Raw genomic sequence first — 26,963 nt, 5'->3', positions numbered from 1 at the left:
TTGGTCAGAATGTTGATATGGAATAAGTCAATACCAGCAAATGCCCATAAGCAGATTGGCATTGAATACGCAATTAAAAGAGCATATTGGAGTCAAGTTTCAAAGTTGTTATCAGGAACATTTCAAATGAAAGAAATTCAGAATTATTGGTTTTAGTGCCTTACGAACACTCCCTTTTCTTGGATTTGTAGAAGGTCACCAGCTGAGCTTCAAACAGGATAGCTTTGTTCTTGAGCAGTGGATTTTAATGAGTGAGATTTACTTATCAAGTTATACACCCTCAGCTGTATCAGCTGTTGAAAACCTAATTTGATATTTTACTTGTAGAGAATTTCAGTACACCGCTGTTAGTTTCATAGATCAGAGTTATGATCTCTGATATATTAAATAGACTGAATATCAGTCCTAGAACATCAAAAAATTCAGACAAGTGAAAGGTTACCTCCTGTTTAAAACTGATAAAGCCAAAGTTATAGCAAAAAGAAAATTGGATAAATTATTGTTTTACAAAACTTTCTGATCATTCTGACTACTGACTTGAAAAGGCAGACTGACAAGAACATGGATTCTGCTATCAGTTTTTATGCATTTGCCTGCTTTTTGTATATTGCCTCATTTGAAACTTCTTCAGTGACACATTCAACCACATGCCCACCAGGACTGAATGGCTGTATGATACGAAATATATCTGTTCTGGATGTCAGTGGCCTCAGACTCGGAAGAAACTATCAGGACTGCCTGAAGCACTACAACCAATTACAGGTGAAAATCTAGAATTTCTTTCTTAAATGAATAGTTTTATTCAAAATAAGCTGAAGAAAAAATGTTTGAGGTATTAGAAGAGGCTGGGACTTTTTCCACTGGAGCACAGGAGTTTGACAGGTTATGTTATAAAGGTTTATAAAATCATGAGGGGTTTAGATAAAATGAATGGTAAGTGTCTTTTCCTTCGGGTGGGGGATTTCAAGACCTGAGGGGGTATTTTTAAGGTGAGAAGAGAAAGATTTATAAAAGACATGAGGGGCAACCTTTTTACACACTGATTCATGTTTGGAATGAACTTCCAGAGGAAGTAGTGAATGTTACAACATTTAAAAGACATTTGGATAAGTACATGAATAAGAAATGTTTGGAGGGATATGGACCAAGCACAGGCAGGTGGGACCAGTTTAGTTTGGGATTATGGTTGGCATGGACTTGTTGGACCAAAGGGTATATTTCTGTGCTCTATGACCTCTTCCTTTAAAGCAAATTGAGTTGTTTTTAATGTATTCTTCTGTAATTTTAATTTAAGGAAATTAAGTGACAGTGAACATGTGTTCAGAATACTATTGTGTTTGATTTTTCTTCTAAATTCGAGGTCGCAGGCATTTAGAATAAACATATTTTTAACAAAATATTAGTCGTTACTTAATAAGGACAAATCTGTACCACTGATTAGCTATGTACAGAATATGATTCTTTTTCCAGTAGCACAGTGGTTAGTACTGCTGCCTCACAGCACCAGGGCCGCGGGTTCGATTCCAACCTCAGGCAACAGTCTCTATAGAATTCGAACATTCTCCCCATGACTGCGTGGTTTTCTTCCGGTGCTCTGCTCTCTTCCTACATCCGAAGATGTGAAGGTTAGGTGGGATTAGCCATGGGAAATGGAGGAATGGGGTAGGGAGGGGTGTGTGGTGAGTTTGGCCTTCAGAGGGCAGTGTGAATTGGATGGGCTGAATGGTCTGCTTCCACACTGTAGGGATTCAATAATTTATTCGAGGAACAAAACATCATTTTCTGAACTATGTAAATGTCAGTCTATCTGCATTGTGAAGTTTATATCTAAGCTCTTTGCTCAGTTCAAAATGAGGTAAAGTGTCAATTTCGCTACTCGACAACCCAATATGTCTATTTTTTAATTCTTAGAAGATATAATAACGCTTTGCAGTAATGTGCTCGTTATTTTAATAGATGTATCTCCTATTAAAATAAACATGACAATGTGGCTATAAAACTTGGAGAGTACCAAAAAAATTTCACATAGAGGGGTTTGGAGATAATTTGTTATCAAATGGATTTTCCATGGAATAAAAAGGGAGGTTAAATTGCAGTTAAATTTTTATGTTGCACATCAGAACTGGCAAACTTAAAATTAGTAAGTAAACACTTAAGTGAGTGTTATTAACGTATCAAAATTTCCAAGCCTAACAATGCAAGTCAACGTGAATTACAAGATTTGGTAATCACTGTGATATGCGGGTTTCTGTGCCAAGAGCATTTAACAGAAATTCTGGGGCAGAGGGCTATTCGTAATAAAGAAATAAACTTTTGTACTATCACAGTCATCAGGTAACACCAGCTTCCTCTAGTATATTCAGTGTTTATCCGACATGAATAGGAATGCTGATAAATGACTGCAACAATGTTGCATTATATAATCCTCATAGCAAAATCATAAATAACCCATACCATGATTTGGAAGGTTATCAACAGTTCTCCTGAGAAACAAAAACTTGATGCTGAGTTTGAAACATTGATCAAACTTGTACTTAACGTCAAATAACTTTGTTTAATGTTTGGTTCCAGGTGCTACTTCTGAATAGTACTAACTTAGAAACTGTAGACAACATAGCATTTTCAAATATTTCCAGTCTTCAACAGCTATATCTTCATGACAACAGATTAGTGGAGTTTCCTTCCAAACCAATGGCTCCACTCACTTCACTCCAAATCCTAGTTATCAGCAACAATTTCATCAAGGAAATTAAATCAGGTATGTTTTTCTTTGTTTGCCTATCTACGTTAGTAAACAGTTTATGTTTCATGACGAGTGACAGGGACTTCATTACAAGCTATTCCCCAACCAATACTACCATCAAATTAACTGACCACATAACGTTGTACTGTTTGTGGGATGTTGGTAGAACATACTTATTTTTCTTTGTTTGATGGGTTATGGGCATTCCTGGCAAGGCTAATATTTGTTGCCTTTCCTTAATTGCCCTGAAATTAAGTGGTTTGCTAGGCCTGTCAACCACATTGCTGTGGATCTGGAGTAACATCTGGAGGCACATCAGATAAGGATGAAAAGTTCTTTCCCTACAAAGCAATAGTGAACTCATAAATCCCACCTTGGTGAGATTTGAAACAGTTTCACCAGACCACTAGCCTGACCCTCTAGGCTACCCATCAAGTAAAGTTAACGTTACGTTACTGCCTCCTCCTGCTGCTTTTATTAAGCTAATGCATTTCAAAAGTGGATTAAATTTAAGCTAAAATTAAATGCATTTTAAACGAAATGGAAAAAGTAAACTTTATTATATTGTAATTTCAGAAAATTATTTTTTCCTTGGCCATAGATTTTGTATTACCTATACTTTCATTTGTTACAAAAGAAAGGAATTTAACACAGGACTAGTAAGATTACAGTTACATGCTTATAAATTCCAAGGCTAAACTTACCAATTGGTTTTAAGATTTTGAGAGAAATGCAAATTGAATTGGAACATTTCATATGAAATTTGCCCTTTGAGGTCAATCTGAGTTCTGTATTCTTAACAAATGTCACTGTATATTCTGTGTTGGGTAGGTGAAATAAATGGTCATTGCTCACATACAGCATTTTTAACACTGCAACGATTGTAAATTTAAAGTTAATATGCTGCACATGATGAGAAATCTGGATTTATAATTGGATATCACAATCTGACAAATCAGTAGCCCGGGTAATGTTCAATTTGAGTTGATTGAAATTAAAAGAAATGCTGGTTGAGTGACACTTTGGCAAACATCTTTCTAAAATTGTTCTGGATATATGTATGAAGGAGAAACATCAATAGTTACTGCACAAGTGAAGATTTCATAGCATTAGGATAAATGGGTCTCTTTCAGCATGGCAAGATGTGTTGAGTGGATTGCCACAGGGGGTTGGAGCCTCAACAATATGTCTTGGCAAAGGGAAAAAAATGCGTGGTTGCTAAATTTGCTGATGACACCAATGGAAGTGAGAATGCAGCCTGTGAAGAGGACATAGAGTCAACAACTGGATACTCAAAAGGCAAATCGAGTATGTGAAATGTGAACTTGTAATATTTTATATCTAATATATCAATTATATGATACCCATTTATTTGTGATATATCAAAATTATGCTGTTTTTAAGTTGAAAATCGTGCAGGTCTGTAACATCTCTGCCACTCACATGGAGAAAATTTAAAGAATTAGCACCAGCACAGGCACAGGGGGCCGAATGGCTTCTTTCCTGCATCGTCATTTTTATGGCTGAACTATTTTTTCACCCAAATCAACATGAATAATCAATGACTTCAGCTCTATTGTAGTTTGGAACCTGAAAGTGTAGAGCACACACATGGCATCAGGATGAATTTGACCAAGTTACAAAGCAATTTTTGTACATCATGAAAATAGTCATATATGCTCGGAAATCCACACTTGAATCATGGACTTAAGAATTTGTATGTGAATGGTTAATAATCATTCAATCAACGATAATGCTAAATATTGATTTTAACAAGAACTTCAGAAATACAGATTTCTAAATATCAAAAATATCCTTTGATTTAATTCCTGACATCAGAGAAAGATGTCATTTTGCTGAGTAAGCCAGTAGTAGGTCATACGGAGAAAGGATAAATGGGGATGATCACAAACTCTGCATCGTTTTCTGCTCTTGGATGAGAAATCCTGAGACAGTCATAGACCTTCACAATATGCACTGCTGGAATTCAAAGGTACACAGTGGAAGCACAAATTTGGAAACTCTCTCTTTAAAAGATACATCACTAATATTTAACAGAACTTTGTTGCAAGCTTACAGGAAATAGAGTAAACTTTGATCTGCACCAGCTGAGAATGAAAAACCATGTTGTTTCTCTAATGAGTGGGTGAATCTATTGAATTAATGCCTAACTATGAAGTCAAAAATCTATCTAATGTTTATAATGTTGCATAATGATATCAAAAAAATATTTTTGTAATGCACTTTGTTTTTCATTAGGTGCATTTGAGCATTTGCAGGAGCTCAGGGAGCTGCACTTGGGGCCCCAAGCACAGTTTCAGGATTTTCAATATCAAGCATTAATGCCTCTGAGAAAAATTAAGGTAAGAATAAAGCTTTACAAGTGAACAATGCTTTGAAAAGATGTTGAAGCTAGATACAGATGTTAAACACCATTGGATTCCCCCTCTGCTTGCCATTTCCATAAATACTCACTTATTACTTTTCTTCAGCCAATTCCTTCCCTCTGCTTTGGGTTTCAGTGTTAAAAAAAAACTTTATCAAAGGCCTTTTAGAAATCTAAAGGCACATCCTATGGAACTCCACATTTCACTTCTGCAGAAATAAAAAGTCAGTAGTCCCTCAGGAAGAAACATTTGTCTCCAGAGCCATGCAGTCCATTGGATGATGCTAATAGTCCTTAAATCTGTTCTTCTTAATCCATCATTTCACCACCTTTTAATGTAAAACTGTTGGGTCTTTAAGGATTTGGATCTGTTTTTCCTTCTAATAAAATGTAAGCACCATATTTCCAGTTCAAAGACGAAACCTCAACATTTGCTGACTCTTCTTGACGATTGTCAACAAATATCAATCCGGTCTCTCACTGATCCAGGATGGATACCTTTCTTCTCAGTGTAGTGGATCTGTAGGATTCTTTACTTTGGAGGATGTCAAGCTTGTTCATTAAATATACTCAAAGCTGACATTAACAGGTCCTTAATCAAAAAGTGTGGCACTGGAAACGCACAGCCGGTCAGGCAGCATCCAAGGAGATGCCTGACCTGCTATGCTTTTTCAGCACCACACTTTTTGACTCTGATCTTCAGCATCTGCAGTTTTCACTTTCTCCAAGTTCCTTAATCAGTAAGGGAATCCCAGGCTGTGGGAAAAGGCAGAAAAGTGGAGTTGAGGATTATTGGGTCAGTGGCAGAATAGACTCCATGGGCTAAATGGCCTTCATCTGCTCCTATGTCTAATGGTTTTATGGGGATGATCAATTAGGGGAAAGTCACCCCCAATGTTGGAGCAGTAAGAATTTGCATGGAGCTGACCTTCCAATCATAGGTTGGTTTTCTCTCATATTTACAACTAATAGACTCACTATTTGACTACAAGCAGGAAAGACAGGAGAGAACCACTGTGTGGTTGGAGTGCAGTGAGAAGATTTGTGTTAGCAGTGACCAAACCTGTAATGCCAAATCAAGGGGCCGCCAAGACCAGAGGTGGCACGGATGGACGAGAGGGTTGGAAGGACGCCTGGTTGCTAAGACTAGGAGCCACAATGTGAGGTTGAGGGTGAACCCCTGAGAGCAATTGGTGGTGGAGAAGAGAGGAGCTGGGCAGTGAAGGGCAATAAGATGGACTGCAGAGTGTTGTGAACCAGCTAGTGTTAATACTGAACAAGCCAGACCTCAGTGTGACAGCTGTCTTCATAAATATGTTCTGCAACTGATCTCGAAGAGAATGTCAGTGTGCTTTTAACAAAGAATAAAATGTTGGTTAAAATAGTAAAACATGAACTTCATTGCACAAATCAAATAGATTCAAAATGATTTCTGATGAGAGGTCACTGGACTCAAAACATTAACTCTCTTCCTCTCTACAGATACTGCCTGACATGCTTTGAGTTTTTCCAGGACTGTCTTTTTGTTTCAGACATCCAGCATTTGCACTTCTTTGTTTTTTTTTAATAGAAATATTTTTTCAGTGACATCAGAAAATGATTGAAATCACACTATTCCTTTTATCCCAGCAATAGTCACACAAGCACTGAAACCCCAGTGAGGAATTCCCACTGTCTCCACATTAGGGTTTTTTGCTTGGGCTGGCACAGCCAGACCGATTTCCTTCTGATAAGTTTCTACGCTCACTCAATGCTTACTCCTTCAACTTTCCCTGAAACATTGAAAACAAACTGCAAACTAAACTCACAACTTACTTTAACTTCCAACAAACATGACTTCCTGAAACTCAGTTCTCAGCAGTCTTTCTTTGGCACGTGTCGACTATCTATCTGACTTTTTGCATTGTTTCAGCTCGTTGAGTGCCCTAGGATTCCTGTTGCTAAACAAAAGGACAGTTCTGTTCTACCGTTTTTAATCTACTAAACCATTTCACTTCTCTTTAGGGGTTGAAAAATCTTATTAAAAATGCATATCTACAAACAAGCCTCCAGACCTCCCACACTCAGCCCACAAAAACAACTCTTTATGTAAAAAAAATAAAAATCATGAATCCCATTGGTCATACAAAGATGTAATCTATCAATTAAAGTTAAAGTTATACATTGTTCCTAACATTTCCCTATGGGGAATGGAAATGAAAACACATCTTCAAAAGACATGTTCATTGTTCTATCATGATCTCATTATTTCTATTTTATTATTACAGATTTTACTGCAGACAGAACAATGTATTTACATCAAATACACAAAGATCTTTCATAAAAATCATTCTACTCATGTTCATTTTAAACACAACATTCATTTTCCTTCAGGTTTGCTCTTGATAAAGCACCAGCTCTTCCTGCTAATTAATAATTTTCAAATTGCACAGTTGTAGCATTAAACCTCAAGAAACAGCCTTCGATTCTTGCTCTGATACTTAGCTCAGAAAGTCAGAGGACTTTGGTCCATACAAGAAGTCTCTGCACTTATTCGATATGTAAATTTTAAAATGACATAGATCCAACACCAAACTCAAAGTCTCCATTTCCTGTTGTGTATTTCTGCTGGCAAGTCATAGTCATAGAGATGTACAGCACGGAAACAGACCCTATGATCCAACTCATCCGTGCTGACCAAATATCCTAACCTAATCTCGTCCCATTTGCCAGCACTTGGTCGGTATCCCTCTAAACCCTTCCTCTTCATATACCCATCCAGGTGCCTCTTAAATATTGTACCAGCCTCCACACCACTTCCTCTGACAGCTCATTCCAGATACCATGCTATGCATGAAAAAGCTGCCCCTTTGGTCCCTTTTATACTTTTCCCTTTTCACCCTAAACCTATGCCCTCTAGTTCTGGACACCCCAAGGAAAATACTTGTCTATTTATCCTATCCATGCCCCTCATGATTTTATAAACCTCTGTAAGGTCACCTCTCAGCCTCCACCGCTGTCCATTAAAGATTCTTGCTTTTCTTTAACATCCTTTCTTTCACACTACAGTGCTGAACTTTGCAGCAATGTATAATTCACCCATTCATTGCCTATGTAGCACAAAAACTTCTGCTTGTGTGAAGTACTGAGCATTCAGAATAGCCATTATTTTTGCTTCTCTGGGTGCTATGTGGCCTTGTCCCACACTGTGGTCCAAATAGGTTACTTTTGCTTTGTTAAATTCACTCTTTGCCTAGTTTATAACCAAAGTGGCTCTTTGTGACCAATCAAGTAGTCTGTCCGAATGTATAAACGTTCTTCCCAGTTTTGGCTTAACCCAACAATATCACCAATGCATACAAGGCCAAAAGAGATAGAAGCAGCAATATGCCATTCATCCCATTGAGTCTGCTCTACAATAGTTGCAATTATCTTGTTGATTATTCTTTGAAAAGCTGCTGGTGTATTTTCATTCTGAACATTGATAAAGTCCATCTAGGACTTAAGCACTACCTACCATCTAATCCAATCTGGTTACTGGAGGATGGATTTTAGAGTTTTCAATTTCTGATTCATTCTCAAATTAGTCTGATATTTCTATTTCACTTCCTACTCAGTTCACTGCTGTAAACATACTTTTCTCCTGACTATGCTCCCTGTCACAGTATCACTTTAAGATATTAACATGAAACACATGTAATGAGTATCCAGACAGAAGGAAAAATCAACATTATTCATATCTTTGAGTCTCTTTTTGATGATAATGTCTCAATGAACCTTTCTTTTAGTGGATCCCCAGAGATGAGTAACAGTATTATCACTTTATTTCCAGAGACAAATTTTGAGCTTTGAATTTTTTTATCTGCTCCAGCTGATTGTTTGTTGAGCCTTTATCAAATGCTTTTTTTTTTGTCAACTCACATGTTTTGGGTCATTTTCCTGGTAACTTGACAGAAATTTTGGTAATGTAGTTTCTGAGCTTTGATTTCTATATTTTTTAATGAATTAAGGCAATCCTCATCTTATTCATCTATCAGGTCAAAAGGACTGAATCCTGTGAATTCATTAGGGACATCTCTAATGGCAAACAGTCACAACCAATCATTGAGACATAACTGACAACAGGCTCTAGTCATGATCTGTAAAGTATGTTGCATTTCTCTCAGGCCAAGTAGCTGCTGTTAAATTCCAAAAAAAATCTGGTTCACTAATATCCTCTAGGGAAGGAAATATACCTCTCAACCCTGTCTGATCTACATGCATCCCCAACAATATGGTTCACTTTAACAGCCCTCTGGCAATTAGGGATTATAAATACATGCTGGCCTAGGCAGCTCCACCCACGTCCCATGAACAAGTAAATAAATCTTCATTGGTTTGTCCTTGAGAGAACTTCTGTTCTATAAACAAAATCACTAAACCTTTCCAAAATTCATTTATTTATTTTGTTGTGATTAAGAGAACACTTCTCCGCTTGATTTAACATATCCAGAATCTCCAGCAGTTTGACTTTTTCTTTGCAGTATTTGAGGAATAGTTCTCTTGACTATCCTGAGCGATAACATTATTCCTAATAGACTGTGAAGGAGCACACCACTTGTATGACTGTTTCAGTTTGGAACCCATTTCTTTTTCTGGTACAACTATGAGGATTCTTTAGGTGTTCCTAAAACTACAATAAGTCTCTAATTTAATTTCCAGCAATTGGTTTTGGTGTGCTCTGCCGTCTTGAAATGTAAGCATATTATTTTCTTAACATTCCTTTTAGATTCTAGTTTTCCTTTCCTTTTTATTATTTTGTTTTTCTGCATATTCCCTAAAGTTAATGCCTTTTCCACTCCCAAGTTTTCTATTGCCCAAACTTTGATATTGATTCCCATTTGACCATCTCCTTACACATAACTATGTGACGTATAACAAATAGAAGCAGGAGTAGGTCTTCCGGCCATTCCACCCGTATGGGCCCCAGCTATGCCTGTCTCTTTGTCGGCTACGTAGAACAGTCCATCTTCCGTAATTACACCGGTACCACTCCCCACCTCTTCCTCCGCTACATTGATGACTGCATTCGTGCCACCTCGTGCTCCCGCGATTAGTTGAGCAATTCATCAACTTCACCAACATATTCCACCCTGACCTCAAATTCACCTGGACCATCTCTGACACCTCCCTCCCCTTCCTGGGCCTCTCCATCTCCATTAATGACGACTGACTTGACACTGACATTTTGTACAAACCCACCGACTCCCACAGCTACCTGGATTACACCTCTTCCCACCCTATCTCTTGCAGAAATGCCATCCCGTATTCCCAATTCCTCTGCCTCCGCCGTATCTGCTCTCAGGAGGACCAGTTCCACCACAGAACACACCAGATGGCCTCCTTCTTTAGAGACCGCAATTTCCCTTCCCACATGGTTGAAGATGCCCTCCAACGCATCTTATCCACATCCCGCACCTCCGCCCTCAAACCCCACCCCTCCAACCGTAACAAGGACAGAACGCCCCCGGTCCTCATCTTCCACCCTACCGACCTTCGCATAAACTTCCTGCCTCTATTTCTGATTAAGGGCTTTTGCCCAAAACGTCGATTTTCCTGCTCCTTGGATGCTGCCTGACCTGCTGTGCTTTTCCAGCACCACTCTAATCTAAACTTCCAGCCATTCAAGCCTGCTCCACTATTCAATATGATTACTATGATCATTGTTAATCATCCAACTCATTACCCTGTGTTGACAATTATGAGGAAATTCAGGGTTTTCAGCATTTCCATTTTATCCTTCTTACTACTTATCAGATGATACAGTCTCAAAGTAATGTTACCTTCTTTATATGTGAGATTTGTGGGGTAATTGGACAGCTTGTAGCAGTACTGGAAGAACTTAACAATATACTGAGTAATCATTACTGCTTCATTAAACTTAAAGACACATCACACAAGGATAGTATTAATTTCAAACGTCACAATTTTTAAAATTGGGATGAAATTATAGACATCAGTTAGCAAATAATAACCTTAAAAAAAAATTGACAGACATCTATACACACAAAGCCATTATCATTATCACACAATCCACAGTCTGGTGAAGTCAGAGATAAACAGTTGCATGTCTCTATAACAACCACTACACTTCCAGTTGTGAGGATGAGTCACTGTACCCAAAATGTTAACTTTGATTTCTCTCCAGAGAAATGCTGCTAGACCTGCTGAACTTTTCCAGCAACTTCTGTTTTTGTTTCCGATTTCCAGCATCCACAGTTCTTTCAGTTTTATTTGGTACTGCACTTCAATTATTTCATAGGTATGACATGGTAACTCAGATGTAAATCTTTATGAAATCAGTATCAACTTATCCAATTGAAGTGTTCATTACAAGACTAACATTTATATAATCCATGATTACATTGTTGGGGGGGTCCAAAACTCTTCTCTACCCATTAAAATTCCTCTGCCCCTTTGGCGTTCTTCCCTCAGCTCACACAATTTGATCGCAACAATTAAAACAATCAAATTTATACATTGCATTTTTGCGTTAAGAAGTAGGAGACCAGGGGCACAGTTTTTCTGATGGTTGGATAATTGCTTCTGAAGTCTGGATAAGACTTTCATGTGGGAACCCTGTGGAATCTCCATTGTAACAAGCTGCAAGGGAATTACCCAGGAAATTGAAGACTCCCCTGAGCGAGGGTTCCACTGTAGTTAAGTAAATAGTTGCTCAGGAAAAGTTATAATTCTGAATACATTGTCTACCTCCTGAATAATGATTAAACTAAACCCCCCCCCCCCCCCCCCCGCAACTAACCTCACTTATCTATTAAACAAAAATAAAACAAAGAACTGCAAATGCTGGAAATCAGAAACATAAACAGAATTTGCTGGGAATATTTGGCAGAATCTGTGGACAGAAAGTCAAGAGTTTGGTGCTGGAAAAGCACAGCAGATCAAGCAGCAGCCAAGGAACAGGAAAATCAGTGTATCAGGAATGAAGGGCTTTTCCAGCACCACACTCTCGACTCTAATCTTCAGTATCGGCAGTCCTCACTTTCGTCCCCTATGGAGAGAAAGCAGAGTTAACGTTTCAGGTCCAGTGACCTTTCTTCAGAACACTTCTTCAGTTTGAGCTTTACCTGACCCATTCGTCCACTCCATCAAAATATCAATGTCCTTTTAAAGTTCAATACTTGCCTCATAATTTACTATTCTGCCAATGTTTCTGTCATCTGCAAACTTTGAAATTGTTGCTGACACACTTTTTAAATATATATATATATCAGGAAAAGCAATGATCCCAATAGCAATCTCTGGGGAACACCACTGCAAATATTCACCCAGCCTGAGAAATACACATTAACCATTACTGTTTGCCACCCCTCACTCAATTTTGTATCCACATTGCTACTGTCTCGTTTATGCCATGACCATGACTTTTCTCGTGAGTCTCTCATGTGGCATGGTATTGAATACCTTTTGGAATATCTCTTCAAAAACTCCAGGAAGTTAGTTAGACACAGTACTCCCTTGAAAAAATCCATGCTGACTCTTGTGTATCAATCCACATTTTCCGTGTGACTATTAACTCTATCCCAAATAATTACTTCTAGAACTCTCCCCACTACTGAATGAAAGATAATTGTCAAACTCTGAAATTTCCACTCTGACTTCCTTCAATATCCTCAGATACCATCCTGTCCTAGTGTCGTTTCAACTTTTAGTATCAACAGTTGACACAATATCTCGCCAATTTTAAAAGATTGTGGGAGGTGACATCAAATTAATGCCCATCAGCCTCAACAAACAATTAGAAATTGATCAAACAATTCTTAAACCACTTAGAAAGGAGTCTCACCTCACCCAGACCAATTAGAATGTAATGATCATGGTGTGGGTTGTGGCTTGGAAAGAGTTAATAAGCAACTAAATTTGAAATTGAAGTTCCTACAGGCTAATGTGTAATTGGAAGTAGAAAACCCAAATGCATTGGACAGAGAACAAGTGTCAACCAAGCCAAATCGGGAAGCAAAAACAGTAGTGAGCCTGGAAAGTTACTGCTTTGATAAGCATTACTTTATAACTTAAGTTTCCAGAGTTACCACAGCAGACTGTCTCCTGTGGCATTAAACAAATAACTATTGGGATTGGACACCAATTGTGACCTAAATCTCAAAACTACAAGAAATAAACTGAATCAGACGTTTCCAGAATTTGCAAGACAACAATGAATGCGGGAATCAGTGGTTTCAATCACTGAAGTTAGAAATTTTGAGAAATAGGATAATCATTGAATATAGAACAATACAGCGCAGAACAGACTCTTCAACCCTCGATGTTGTGTCGACCTGTGAACCAATTGAAGCCCATTCCCCACACTATCCCATCATCATCCATACGCTTATCCAAGGACTGTTTAAATGTCCCTAATGTGGCTGTTAATTACATTGGCAGGAAGGGCATTCTATGCCCTTACCACTCTGAGTAAAGAACCTGCCTCTGACATCGGTCTTAAATCTATTACCCCTCGATTTGCAGCTCTGCAGCCGATGTCATCATCCTAGGAAAAAAATTCTCACTGTCCACCCTATCTAATCCTCTGATCATCTTGCGTGTCTCTATTAAATCCCCTCAGCCATTTTCTCTCCAATGAGAACAGACCCAAGTCCCTCAGGCTTTCCACATAAGGCCTTCCCTCCACACTATGTTCAGTGTGTTTTTACAATTAATATGTTTAATGCAAAATATGATCACAGAGTGCGGAATAGGTACAATACAAACAGAACTCATCATCCCAGACCTGGTTCCCACGTCTCCTGTTGGTAGCCTTGCTCAAGCTTCCTTTTCACAGAATTATCCAATTTCCTCTCACAGTGAACTGCCTCCACCTCTCAGGCAGCACATTCCAGATCTTAAATACTTCCCATATGAAAAGGTCACGTCACCTTGCTCATGTCACCTTCACTCTTTTTGCCAAATAACGAATTACAAATTCCAAAATAGTAATCTGGTAACAATAAAGACTTGTTTAGATGAGCATCAGGTATCAAAGATCCCAGACATGGCAGTTCTGGTGGCTACATTTGATATATTAATGATTTAGATAAATGTAATATCTCCTAGTTTGCAGCTGACACAAAGCTGGATGGGGAAGATGCAGAGATGCTTCAGTGTGATTTGGACAGTGAGTGGACAAATACATCGCATATGAAATATAATGTGGATAAATATGTGGTTATCCACTTTGGTAGTCAAAACTACAAAGCAGATTATTATCTGAATGGTGAGAGATTGGGAAAGGGGAGGTGCAATGAGACCTGAGAGTCCTTGCACAGCAGTCATTGAAAATAAACATTCAAGTGCAGCAAGCAGTGAAGGTGACAAGTTAGTCTTCATAGTGAGAGGATTTGAGCACAGCAGCAGGGATATCTTGCTGCAATTATACAGAGCCTTGGTAAGACCAAATCTGGAATATTGTGTGTAGTTCTGGTCTTCTTATCGGAGGAAAGATGTCCTGGCTGTGGAGCGAGTTAAAGGAAGATTGATCAGACTGATTCCTGAGATGGCAGGAAGGTTTGGGGAGGGATACGGCCAAATGCTAGCAAGTGGGACTAGATCAGTTTGGATTGTCTGTGGCATAGACAGGTTGGACCGAAGGGTCTGTTTCTGTGCTGTACAACTCTATGACTTAAGATGAGAGACTGGATTAAATCAGACTATATTCACTGTAGTTTAGAAGAATGTGTTGAAACATAAAACTCTAATCTGATCAGATAGGGTAAATGCAGGAAGGATATTCCTGATTACTGCACAGTCCAGGACTAGGGATTACAGTTTAAGGATACAGAGTTAGCTATTTATGAATGAAATTAGGAGATATTTCATCACCCTCAGAATGGTGAGCCTGTGGAATTATCTGCCACAGAAAACAGTTGAGGCCAAAATATTGAATGCTTTCTCGGAAAAGTTAGGTATTGTTCTTAGAACTAAAGTGATCATAGGGTATGGAAGAAAGTGGGAACAGCTGCATCTCCTGAAAACTTAAGCCTAATGAAAATCTCAAGAGGGGCAATCTCAAGTAGTGTCCCTACCTGTGGACTGGGAGACCTGGATTCAAATTCCACTTGCTCCAGATGTGTATAATAACATCTTTGAACTGGTTGATTAGAAAAATAGGTTAAATTAAAAAAAAACGAACACCTCAAGAAGAGCCCTTGGGAAATAAGTGGAAGGAAGGAATTCAACTTTTGATGCCTACCTAACCTTTTTTAATTTAATTTAGCAAATTAAATCTCATTCAGGGATGACATTATTTTGCATATTTTTGGGAAGCAACTGAATATTTGTTCTTCTTAAAAGGGTTTTCCTGATTTTAACCCCCACTGTCTGCTGGGATTATTTTCTCCACCATCCCCGGCAACATTTCAAAAACTGCAAACAAGCATTTTTCTTACAAAAAGACTAGCCAACAAATATTTCACTTTGACTTGGTGTTGGGTCTGAGCTAGTTCATTTGGAGAGGAGCAAGTCAAGAATTTTTAAGATCTGGAGATGCCGGTGTTAGACTGGGGTGTACAAAATTAAAAATCACACAACACCAGGTTATAGTCCAACAGGTCTATTTTGGAAGCACTAGCTTTTGCAGCGCTGCTCCTTCATCAGGCTAAAAATCACACAACACCAGGTTATAGTCCAACAGGTTTAATTGGAAGCACACTTCCTCAGGTGGTTGTGATGATGAAGGAGCAGTCCTCTGAAACCTAGTGCTTCCAAATAAACCTGTTGGACTGTTGTATGATTTTTACCAAAAGATTTTTAAGGCACAAATGTATCAGAACAATGAGGTTTAGGCATAAAAACACCAATAGCTTCATAACACAGAAAAGTACATTGTTGCTGTTCCAGTGACATATAGGGCAGGGTACATTGCTCGGACATGATTAATATCCAGCAGTCAAAGGTGAAGGTACCATTTTTGATGGTTGCATTCTTTTCAGTGGAGGCACTGCCAAGTGAACCCACAGGGAGTTAACATATTATCATCAATGTAACTAATGCTGCAAGAATTTGGAAATGTTAGTCTAAATGAAGCATTTCTGATATGCAGGTCATAATGACTACAAACATCCTACTCAGACTCTGATAAAAGTCTAGTTTGTACTGGTTCAGTTTTCCAAGGTCTCTGGAACTTGCATTTGTAATCAGCACAACTGAAGAGAGAGTACTGTAAAAATCTGACAAATCAGATGTACTAAGCTCAGACAATTTTATAAATCAAGAGTCAAGAAACAAACACAGACATTTATAGTCAAGTATGCAGGAAGGCAATGAGACCAACCCTGTCTCAGAGGAACTAGTAAATGTTTGGGGCTGAATAGAATTGTTGTGAATATCTCTGGGCATATAGAGCATGAAGAAGGATAATGATTGACATTAAATTATTTCCTTCAGGTGCTGATTCTAAGAGACCTCAACCTCACATTTGTACCAGTCATTAATCAAATGCAATTGCTTCAGGAGCTGGACTTATCCAATAATAAGATTGCTCGAGTGTTATCACAGTACTTTTATAAACTGACCAAACTACGGACATTGCGATTGTCAGGTAACAATCTACACTATCTCGTGTTTCAATTCAATGATAAATGTTTATCACTTCTAAAAGTTTTCAAGAGTTGTTTTCGTATTTCTAATTTACCTGTAATGCATTGAAATTATTTGATTGCAATTTATTCCAAAGGAAAATAACTGTCTCATCACAGCCTGTGTTTAGATTGACAAGTATACAGGAAAATTAATAATAAAAATAGATGGTGTGGACATATTAAATGAAACATCAGGTTCAGATTTTGATGTGAATTAAGAGCTACAAACAAAAATGCCATCAAGCATTTTGAGACAATCATTCTTCCACGTTTGATATTTCCCCTCAGTAGTCAATGGGTCATTGATAGTGTCTATTCCCAATCTTCTTAACCCTTTTCTCTAACATTTATCCTACCAGCCATTCTATTAATCTTAATGTGTTACCTACAGTAGAGTCCCACCACATCTTCCCTCTTAGCTGACTGTACTCAGGGTACTGTTCTCTCTATCAAAATCATTCTTTAATCTTCCACTATCTCCACTTCAAATTGCTCTTTCACTTCTTATTGTTAACACAGCTGCAAAATGAATGACACCCTTATTTATCCCTTGCCACAGTACTGCCCATTGAAACAGCAATTTGCACTTAGGAAATGAATTGTTACCACCGGCTAGGAAGTAGATGTCAGCAACTGACCACCTAATTCACACCCTACCTAATTTCCCATTCTTTTGATTCCTCTTCCCACTCTTTCTGGTCCTCTTTGCTATTTCTAACAGTGGAGTTGAGAATAGTTGGTTAGTAGAAGGTCAATGATTAAAATTATAAATCCATGGGCTGAGTGCAGAATTGCTCATCTGGGAATAGGCCAGTGGATATTTTTGAATTTGTTCACATGATCTGGATGTTGCTGGTTTCACCAGCATTTGTTTCCCATCCTTCATTCCTCTTGAGAAATTGACGGTGAATCACCCTTTTGAACCAGTGTCATCCATGTTTGATAGTTATATCCACAGTGCTTTTAGGAAGGAAGGAAGTTTCAGGATTTTGATTCTGTGATATATTTCCAACTCAGGATAGTGTGTGGGGCTTGGAAGGGAAGTTGCAGGTGACCGTGTTGCCATGCATGTGCTGCCTTTCTTTCTCGGCAATAAAGGTCATAAGTTTGGAAGGTGCTTGTTCTACGGATGTATAGTCTGAAAGGGTTAATACTGAGGAGTGCCTGAAGCACCACTCATTATGATATTGTCACATAGGTTTGCTGCAGAACAGTTATAGGATCTTGAAGAAGTAAGGCTTAAACATCCATACCATACAAGAGCTAGTTAACACATAGTGAAGTGTAGATTCTGTTTGACTGCTGTTGTCAAAAAGCCTTAGAAAGTTGCTGCATTTTGTTGATCAGTGGTTCCCAACCTTTTCGGTATCAAAGCAAAGAAGATGCATAACTGTGCAGATTTCCCATCTCCTACATATGCACAGTGACAAATGGCAGCAGATACTGTCTTCAGTGTCACTGACTGAAAACCACTGCTATAGATAATACACATTGCAGTCCCTGTGTAGTTCTCTGAATGTCTTCTATTGACCAGGAACTCTGTGGCTCTCTGGATAAGTTATAGAATTAGTAACATCAGGTTTAACTTTATATCTAAATTTATTTTCATTTTTGATCTGCTTTTGGTTTCTTTTCAAATATTCCCTGATTTTTCTTGGCTGAGCTTCACAGCATCTTTTCTGTTTCCATATTCATTTGGTTTCTTACAATGTCATGGAGTCAGAGAGCTGTACAGCACTGAAACAGACTCTTCAGATCAACCCGTCCATGCCAACCTAAATACAACTAGTCCCATTTGCCAGTGTTTGGCCCATATCCCACTCAACCCTTCCTAGTCATATACCCATCCAGATGTCTTTTCAATGTTGTAATGTACCAGTCTTCAACCTCTGTGTGAAAACGTTGCTCCTTAGGTGTCTCTCAAATTTTTCCCCGGTCACCTCAAACCTATACTGTCTGGTTTTGGACTCCTTGTAAATATTATCTGAATCCTTTCAAGGTTCACAACATCCTTCCTATAGCAGGAAGACCAGAATTGCAGTGTTGCAAAAGTTGCCTAACCAATGTCCTGTACAGCCATAATATGACCTCCCAACTCATATACAAAATGCACTAACCAGTAAAGAAAGTGTACAAAACCCCTTCTTCACTATCCTATCTACCTGCCTCTCCACTTTCAAGGAGCTAAGAACCTGAACTCCAAAGTCTCTTTGTTCAGCAACACTCCCCAGGACATACCATTAAGTGTTTAAGTCCTGCCCTGATTTACCTTTCCAAAATACAACACCTCACATTTATCTAAATTAAACTCCATCTGCCACTCCTCAGCCAATGGTCCATCTGATCAAAATCCCATTGTAATCTGAGGTAACTTTCTTCGCTGTTCACTGCACCTCCAATTTTAGTGCCATCTGCAAACTTACGACCCATTCTTCTTATGATCACATCCAAACCATTTTCTATAAATGACAAAAAGCAGAAAGTGTCTTCCTTTAAATTTTATAATCTTAATTACTTGCTTTCCTTTAAGTAGGTATTTAGTATTTTAGTTTTCAATTCTGAAAAATTCTACTCAAAATATTAACTCTTCCTCTTCATAGGTCCTGACCTCTTAAGACTGAATATGTATTTGCAACATCTGTCATCATTTATTTGTAATGTTTAATAGTTCTGATCATTTTCTGTTCACATTTTCATAGGTAAATGTATTTTCTGGTGCATTAACTTTCATGTTTCAGGCTTTCATTAAGCAGATTTGATGTAAAATAGAGCCTCATAGCTCACCTGTGAAGTGCCATGGGCTGGTTTACTCTATTAGAAGCTTGTTATAAATACAAGCTATTGTTTTATAACGCACACACACACACCGTTATAGTGAGAACAAATCTTGAATTGGTTCACATTTGTTCCTTTTAGCGAAACCAAATAGCTTTCTTTATTCAAACAGGTTTTAAAAATATTCAAATATTCTGGAATCAGGTAAGTAGGCAATAATAAAATGTAGGCAACCGATACTGAGCCAATATCCACACGGCACTCACATTACATTGAGAAACATGTAGAAAATGTCATTCTGTCTGTCTGATGAACCTTTGTAGTCATTGACTGATGAGACTTTCACAAAATCATATTTACTATGTGTTAGTATATTAACCAATGGTTTATGAAAACTGTTTACTTACTTAGTCTAATCAATCTATGATCAATCTATGATCAATCTTTATGACCAAGGTTTGATAAATATGATAATATTTGGAATTAACTACATTTTTTAAAAAAATGGCCTGCCTCAATATCCCTAACCTAGTTTAATACTTGGATCTTTATGTGTGTTTTCCATTTATGTTACAACAACATGAATCTACTTTTGATTATTTACTCACTACAAATCTGTGATTTGTTTTTGCAGGGTCGGGCATTACATTTATAAGCAAATCGGCCTTCAATTCTCAAAATAATCTGAGATTATTGGATTTGTCCAGGAATAAACTTGTTGCCTTTTCTAGAGAGATACTAAATCCCATCATTCGATCAGTAGATGGTGCTGTAGACATCAAACTGACCCAAAACCCATTTCACTGTGATGCCAGGATGTGCTCTGTGAAGAAGTGGTTGGATACTGTGAAGGTACAATTTTGCTGCCGAGCTTCAGATAATAGAACAAAGGGACTGTTGAAAATGAAATTATCTTTTTGAAAACAAAAATACCATGAGCTGACTTGAAAGCTTGCATGTTAAAAACCAAAGCCACTCAACTCCTGATCTCAAATAGTCTTGCCCTAATCGGGAACCTGAGAGTTGAATTCGAGAGGTGCCCTAACAAAATTGAAGTTAATGGGATTCAGGTGGGAAACCTCTCCGCTAGTTGGAATCATACCTGACATAAGGGAAGATGGTTGTGGCTGTTGGAGGTCAGTTATTTAAGCACCAGGGCATTGTTGTCATGAGTTCCTCGAGGGGAGACTACTAGGCCCAATCTTCTTTAGCTATTTCATAAATGATCTTACCTCCATTGTAAAGTCATAAATGAGGATATTTTGCTTATAGAGTTAGAGTCCAACAGCATGGAGACAGGCCCTTTGGCCCAAACCAGTCTATCCATGCTAACCCCATTTCCCTGCACTTAGCCCATATCTTTCTAAACCTTTCCTATCCATGTATTGATTCAAATGCCCTTTAAATGTTGTTAATACCTCAACCACTTCTGTTGGTAGCTCATTCCATATGTGTACCACCTGTGTAAAAAAAGTTGCTCTTCAGATTCCCTTTTATTCTTTCCCCTCTAGCCTGAAACTGATGCCCAGTAGGCCTCGATTCCCCAACCCTCAGAAAAAGACTGAGTGCATTCACCCTATCCATGCCTCTCATGATCTTATAGACCTTTTACAATGTCCCTCCCGAGTCTCCTACACTCTAAAGAGAAAGTCCTAGCTTGTCTTATAACTCAGACCCTTGAGTCCTGGCAACATTCTTGTAAATTTCTTCTGCACTCTTTCCAGTTTAGTAACATCATTCCTATAGCAAGGTGACCAAAACTGAACACAATATTCCAGGTGCAGCCTCACCAACATTCTGTACAACTGTAACATATTTTCCCAACTTCTGTACTCAATGTCTTGACTGAAGGCCAGTGTGTCAAAAGCCTTCTTTACTGCCCAGTCTACCTGTGACTCCATTTTCAGAGAATCATGCACCTGAACTCCAAGGTCCTTCTGTTCCACACACTCCTTAAGGCCCTACCATTCACCATAAAACTCCTACCTTGATTTGACTTTCCAAAATGTAAGACCTCACATTTATGCATATTAAACTCCATTTGCCATTTCTTGGCCCACTTCTCCAGCTGAACACAGTCCTGTTGCAATATCTGAGAACCTTCCTCACTGTCCACGATACTGCCTATTTCAGTGTCATCAGCAAACTTACTAATCATGCCTTGTACATTCTCATCCAAATCATTGATGTAGATAACAAACAGTAATGAGCCCAGCACCAACCCCTGAGGCTTCCCACTAGTCACAGGCCTCCAGTCCGACCAGCATCCTATCACTAACACACCGTTTTCAACCATCAAGCCAATTGTGTATTCAATTTGCCAGTTCCCCCTGGATTCCATGCGATCTAACCTTCCAGAGCAGCCTACCATATGGAACCTTATTAGAGGCCTTACTGAAATCTATATAGACTACATCTATTGTCTGGCCCTTGTCAACCTTCCTGGTCACTTCGTCTAAGAACTCTGACAGATTTGTGATGCATGATCTCCCATAAAGAAACCCATGCTGATTACTCCTAATTAAACTCTGTCTTTGCAAACGCATGGATACCTTATCTCAGAATCTTAAGTAACCGACCTACACAGCTGTGAGGGTTACTGGTCTACAGTTCCCAGGTTTTTCTTTGCAGCCCTTCTTGAATAAGGGCACAAGCTTCCAGTCTTCTGGGACCTCACCTATGAGGCTAACAATGATGCAAAATATCAGCCAAGCCCCTGCAATTTCTTCTCTAGCCTCTTGCAGTGTTCTTGGATATACCTGGTCGGGATCAGGAGATTTATCCATCTTCATACATTTTGATACATCCAACACCACTACTTCTGTGATATGGACTGCCCCAAGATATCATCATTAACTTCCCCAAGTCTTCATGTCTTTCTCCATAGTAAACACAGAAGAGAAATATTCATTGACTACCTCGCCCATCTCCTGCTGTTCTACACATACAGGTCACTTTGGACCTTGAAGGGTCCTGTTCTCTCTCTAGTTATTCTTCTTTCTTGAAAATATTTAAAGAACCTCCTTGGAATCTCCCTAATCTTCTTAGCCAAGGCTTTTCGTTATCCTGATTTCCTTCTTCAGTGAACTGAAGTTGTCATTGTCCATGTGTTGCTAGACTTAGATAATATTCAGGCTTCGGCTCACTATTGGTAAGTAACATTTGAACTGCACAAGTGCCAATTAATGACTATCTTCAACAATAGAATCTAACCATTTCTCCTTCACATTCAATGACATTGATGAATTATCACTATCAACACACTCAGGGTTACTATTGACTGGAACCTGGACTGGGCTAGCCACTTAACTTGTGTGGGGCTCCAAGTGTTCTCTGAAGGCTGAGGATTCTGCAGTGATTATTTAACTCACTCTCTGATTCTCCAGTGGCTGTCCACCATGTACAAGTTACCCTCCAAACCACACAACAAAGTAATTTGGAACTATTTTGCTGCTTTTTCACTGTTGCTGTCCCATTTGGCCCATAACCTTCTATTCATGTATCTGTTCAAATGTCTTTTAAATGTTGTAACTGCACCTACATCCACCACTTTGTTTGGCAGTTCATTCTACACATCGACAACCCTCTGTGAAAAAGTTGCCACTGAGGTCCCTTTTAAATCTTTCTCCTCTCACCTTAAAAATATGTCCTCTGATTTGAAATTCCCCACCCTAGGGAAAAGATCTTTGCTACTCACCTTATCTATGGCCCCCTCATGATTTTATAAACCTCTATCATCCCTCAATCTTCTGTGCTATAGTGAAAAAGATTTCAGCTGATCCAGCCTTCCCTTATAACTCAAATCCTCCAGTCCCAGTAACATCCTTGTAAATCTTTTCTGCACCCTCTCCAATTTAATGATATCTTCCTATAGCAGGGTGACCAGCACTGCATGCAGTACTCCAAAAGTGGCCTCACCAACATCCTGTACCACGACAACATGACATACTAACTCCTACACTCAGTAATCTGAGCAATGAAGGCAAGGGTGCCAAACCACCCTGTCTACTTGTGACGTAACTTTCAAAGAACTATGTATCTGAGCCTCTAAATCTCTCTGCTTGACAACATTCCCCAGGGCCCTACCATTAACTGTATGTTAGTCTTACCAAAATGCAATACCTCACATTTATCCAAATTAAAGTCCATCTGCCACTCCTTAAGCCCATTGGCCCAAATGATCAAGATCCCTTTGAATTTAGATAACCTTGTTCACGGTCAAATATATCACTGCTTTTGGTGTCAGTTCTCTTCTCCCTCATCAAATTAATCAATTAGATCTCCTTTCCTGCTTTCTAAATTTATTTTCTAATTTTATCATCCCCCTAGTCATATTGTACAATTCCATTGTGCTCCTGAACTTTATCTTCTATCACATTGTATGCTGTCATAACTTATTTTGCATTGTGAAGATGGTGATCACTGTTACTTAGAATATTAGTATGTGACAGGCATAAAAGAATTGTCTTCCTGAAAATAATCATGTAGAGCCAAACCCTTAGTAAAATGCTATATAAAGTAAGCCACCAGTGAACACCATGTATATTCCAGATTTCATACTGACTGTAACCTAGAACACTTGTTTTTCATGGTTACAGGTCCAGCTCGATATGTTGTGTAACAGTCCTGACAGCTTCAAAGGGCTCTGGATGAGCCAGTTGCCACTTTCTCTTTTTAACTGCTCGAATGAGTCTAATTTTGTATTTTTACCAAAAGCATCTCAAGCAAACAAAACTAGTATTGTTCATTCATTTCTTGGCAAAGGTAATTACCTGTTCTAGTTTTTATAATTACATTTTAAGTTGTAGATTTTTTCTGTTTTTTTTTATGGCAGCCTTTTTCAATTAGAGTAATTTTTCTTTTGCATTTTATCAGGGATCACTGCTATTGTAATTGTTGCTGCAGCTGTACTCTTCACTCTCCTCCTCAGCCTAATATACTTATCACCAGTGAAGTCAGTTGGATCACTGAGACAATGTGGCTGCAACAGAGTGGAATCTACTCCACAGGAGAATGAAGAGCAAGACACATGCAGTTCTTTTATTTAAATAAGATGGATATCATATTTTCAAAATTTGCATCAACACTGTACAATGGAAGAAACTCTGATCTACTACTGTAAAATAAGATAAATGATCCTACATACCCAATAAAGTTTTTGTTTCTTCGTTTATATTAACATACTCTGCATTTATATACCATCTTTCCAATTCGCAGGCTGTCACAAGCACTTGTCAACAATTTATCATGCAATGTATGGAACAACATGAAGTCAATTTTAAAGTGGAAACGAAATTGTAATATTTTACCAGATAATTATTCAGAGTCAATACCTGTTTTGAAACACAGCATTTTTAAGCTTTGTTTTCTGCTAATTGCTACATACCTGGATGGCTTTTCCCATTGCATTCCATTAGTCATGCAGTATATGTAAAGCAAGGGATAACACTTCATAAATTGTAGAAACTAGGTTTTGGTACAATGATTTGTTTTAACCTATTTGTAAATACTGTATCTTGGAAACTTTGTGCATCTGGTTTGTTTATGTGTGATTTGGCAATGCTAGCTTTCCATGTGATAAGAGAAAGAGAAGTAATCTGAAGAAAATCAAACACTATGTTACCATAAGTTTTGGGGACTCTTCAGATTTATACAAATTGTACACCTGTAAATGTTGCAAAAGGACTTGAATCCTGGGATTGTTGAATAGTGCCTGCAGTGGTGGACCAATGCTTCCCTTACACATTGACTCTTCGCTGTGGAGGTTTGCAGGAACTGGAATTGCATGGCAGAGGTATTTTCACCAGTGGCTTGTCTACAGACCATGGTGTAGTTAATGATGGCCACGTCTTGAAGCCCAAGGTGGACTCTGGGTTGAGGCCTAAGCCTCTCTTTAAACTACCTTCCATGTTTCTTCTCTATGTCTGCATGTTAATACTGGACACTGGGAAGGACTCATAGCTGTAGACTTTAATTTCACCATCTAGTACTGCAGGAACACCGAAGAATTTTTTAAAACCTAAACTGAAAAATAACATATCTAACACAGAGGATTACTTGGAGCGGGGGTAAAATGACTAATCTAACCAGAGCCTTTAAATAGTTCACCTATGCTTTGTGTTTCACTTATATTCACAGTTAATATGTAAATGTTAAGAATATTTTTGAAAAGAATTATTGACTATAAAAGATCTGTCTTGTGCACTGACTGTTTTATGCTTCCATTTCCCTTTTGCACTTTGATCAGGATAATAGTTGAAAAATTTTAACCTTAAAAAGTGTTGGAGTCTATAAAAACACACCTGTTGAAAACCAGTGCAGCTTTCAGCCTCTGACGAAGCAGGAAATTTGTTTAATGAACACTCTGAACCCTAAAGGCAGCTAACTCAGGCACAAGCTTGCAAAAATTATTCTACTTTGCTACAAGATTGGGCAAATTCTTTTATTTCAATTCCACGCACAGTAAATTTTGCTGTGAATCCACCTGTCCAATTTGTAACATATTCCATGTGTCCTTTCTCTCAAAGAGGAATAGGTTTTTATATACCTGTTTTTATTATCTGTGCATATTATTTTCAATGCAGCTTTGCCCCCTATCTCAATCTGGTAGTGTGTGTGGTGCTTAGTTTTGGTAAACTGAAGCTTCCTGATTCAATAAGGAGTACACATAGGGGAAAAAAAATCTGGTTTCTCTGTTGCTTCAGGAAGTTTTCCCAGGGAGTAGCTCAATGCCACAGATCGGGGATTTCCCCTTCCCTGGCCAGGTTCCCTCCATCTTCACGCCCCTCATGCGTCTCAGTGTTCCTTCAATTCTGAATTCAGCTGCCAAGTCCCAAGTTCTGACATTCTTTCCCAAATCATTTCCATATCTCTAATGCTTTCCTTTGGTAAGAGACATTTGTAAATTTAAGCCTTTTTCACTTGTCCTTATTTCTTGTGTGGTTTACTTTCAAAATGTTGTCGATAACACTGCTAAGTTTCACTTTGATGAAGGTACCATAACATATGAGTAGAATAATTTATTTTAGAGTGTGATCATACCCTCAAGTGAATTGGCATTTAACACATTGTTTGAGAGAAGAATTCCATTCAGCCTCAACTACTTATAAACCTAAGTGGAGCATGAAGGGAATAAAGTTAAGGATAATCAATGTTTTTTTGTAATAGATATTTGATTTTTTAAATCTCAGCATGGTTTGAGTTCTGCATGTGGTGGATTCTAGTGGAGTGACATAGAGGTTATGGCAAATAAAATGGTGCGGGACTGACAGCTGGAGGGCTTTTACACAGGCCCCCTCCTCAGATACAACTACCTGAACATAAACTGAAGTTCTAAGCTGCATTTTCCTGGATTGGATTTGGAAAGCTGGTAACTGCCCTAACTCTGTTCCCAAACTCCAATCAAAATATTAGGTCTTAGTTTTTCAGAAACTTTCTACTCTGTTAA

At 38.4% G+C, this 26,963-nt stretch overlaps 1 protein-coding gene across 1 annotated transcript; it reads left to right on the top strand.

The window, feature by feature from the left end:
* The first annotated feature begins 205 nt into the window (after positions 1 to 205).
* Positions 206 to 26,080, top strand: LOC122551586 (uncharacterized). Its single transcript, XM_043693710.2, has 7 exons — positions 206 to 762; positions 2,572 to 2,758; positions 5,003 to 5,106; positions 16,548 to 16,701; positions 20,151 to 20,368; positions 24,115 to 24,280; positions 24,392 to 26,080. The coding sequence occupies exons 1-7, from the start codon at positions 562 to 564 to the stop codon at positions 24,562 to 24,564; spliced, it is 1,203 nt and encodes a 400-aa protein (XP_043549645.2). The 5' UTR covers positions 206 to 561; the 3' UTR covers positions 24,565 to 26,080.
* Positions 26,081 to 26,963: the final 883 nt, after the last annotated feature.

This window comes from Chiloscyllium plagiosum, unplaced genomic scaffold (assembly GCF_037043375.1).
Source record: "Chiloscyllium plagiosum isolate Xiang-an unplaced genomic scaffold, Cpla_swu_hap1 HiC_scaffold_1, whole genome shotgun sequence".
Taxonomy (NCBI): Eukaryota; Metazoa; Chordata; class Chondrichthyes; order Orectolobiformes; family Hemiscylliidae; genus Chiloscyllium; species Chiloscyllium plagiosum.
Note: the sequence above shows the minus strand (reverse complement) of the source record. Positions and strands in the feature narration are given on the sequence as shown.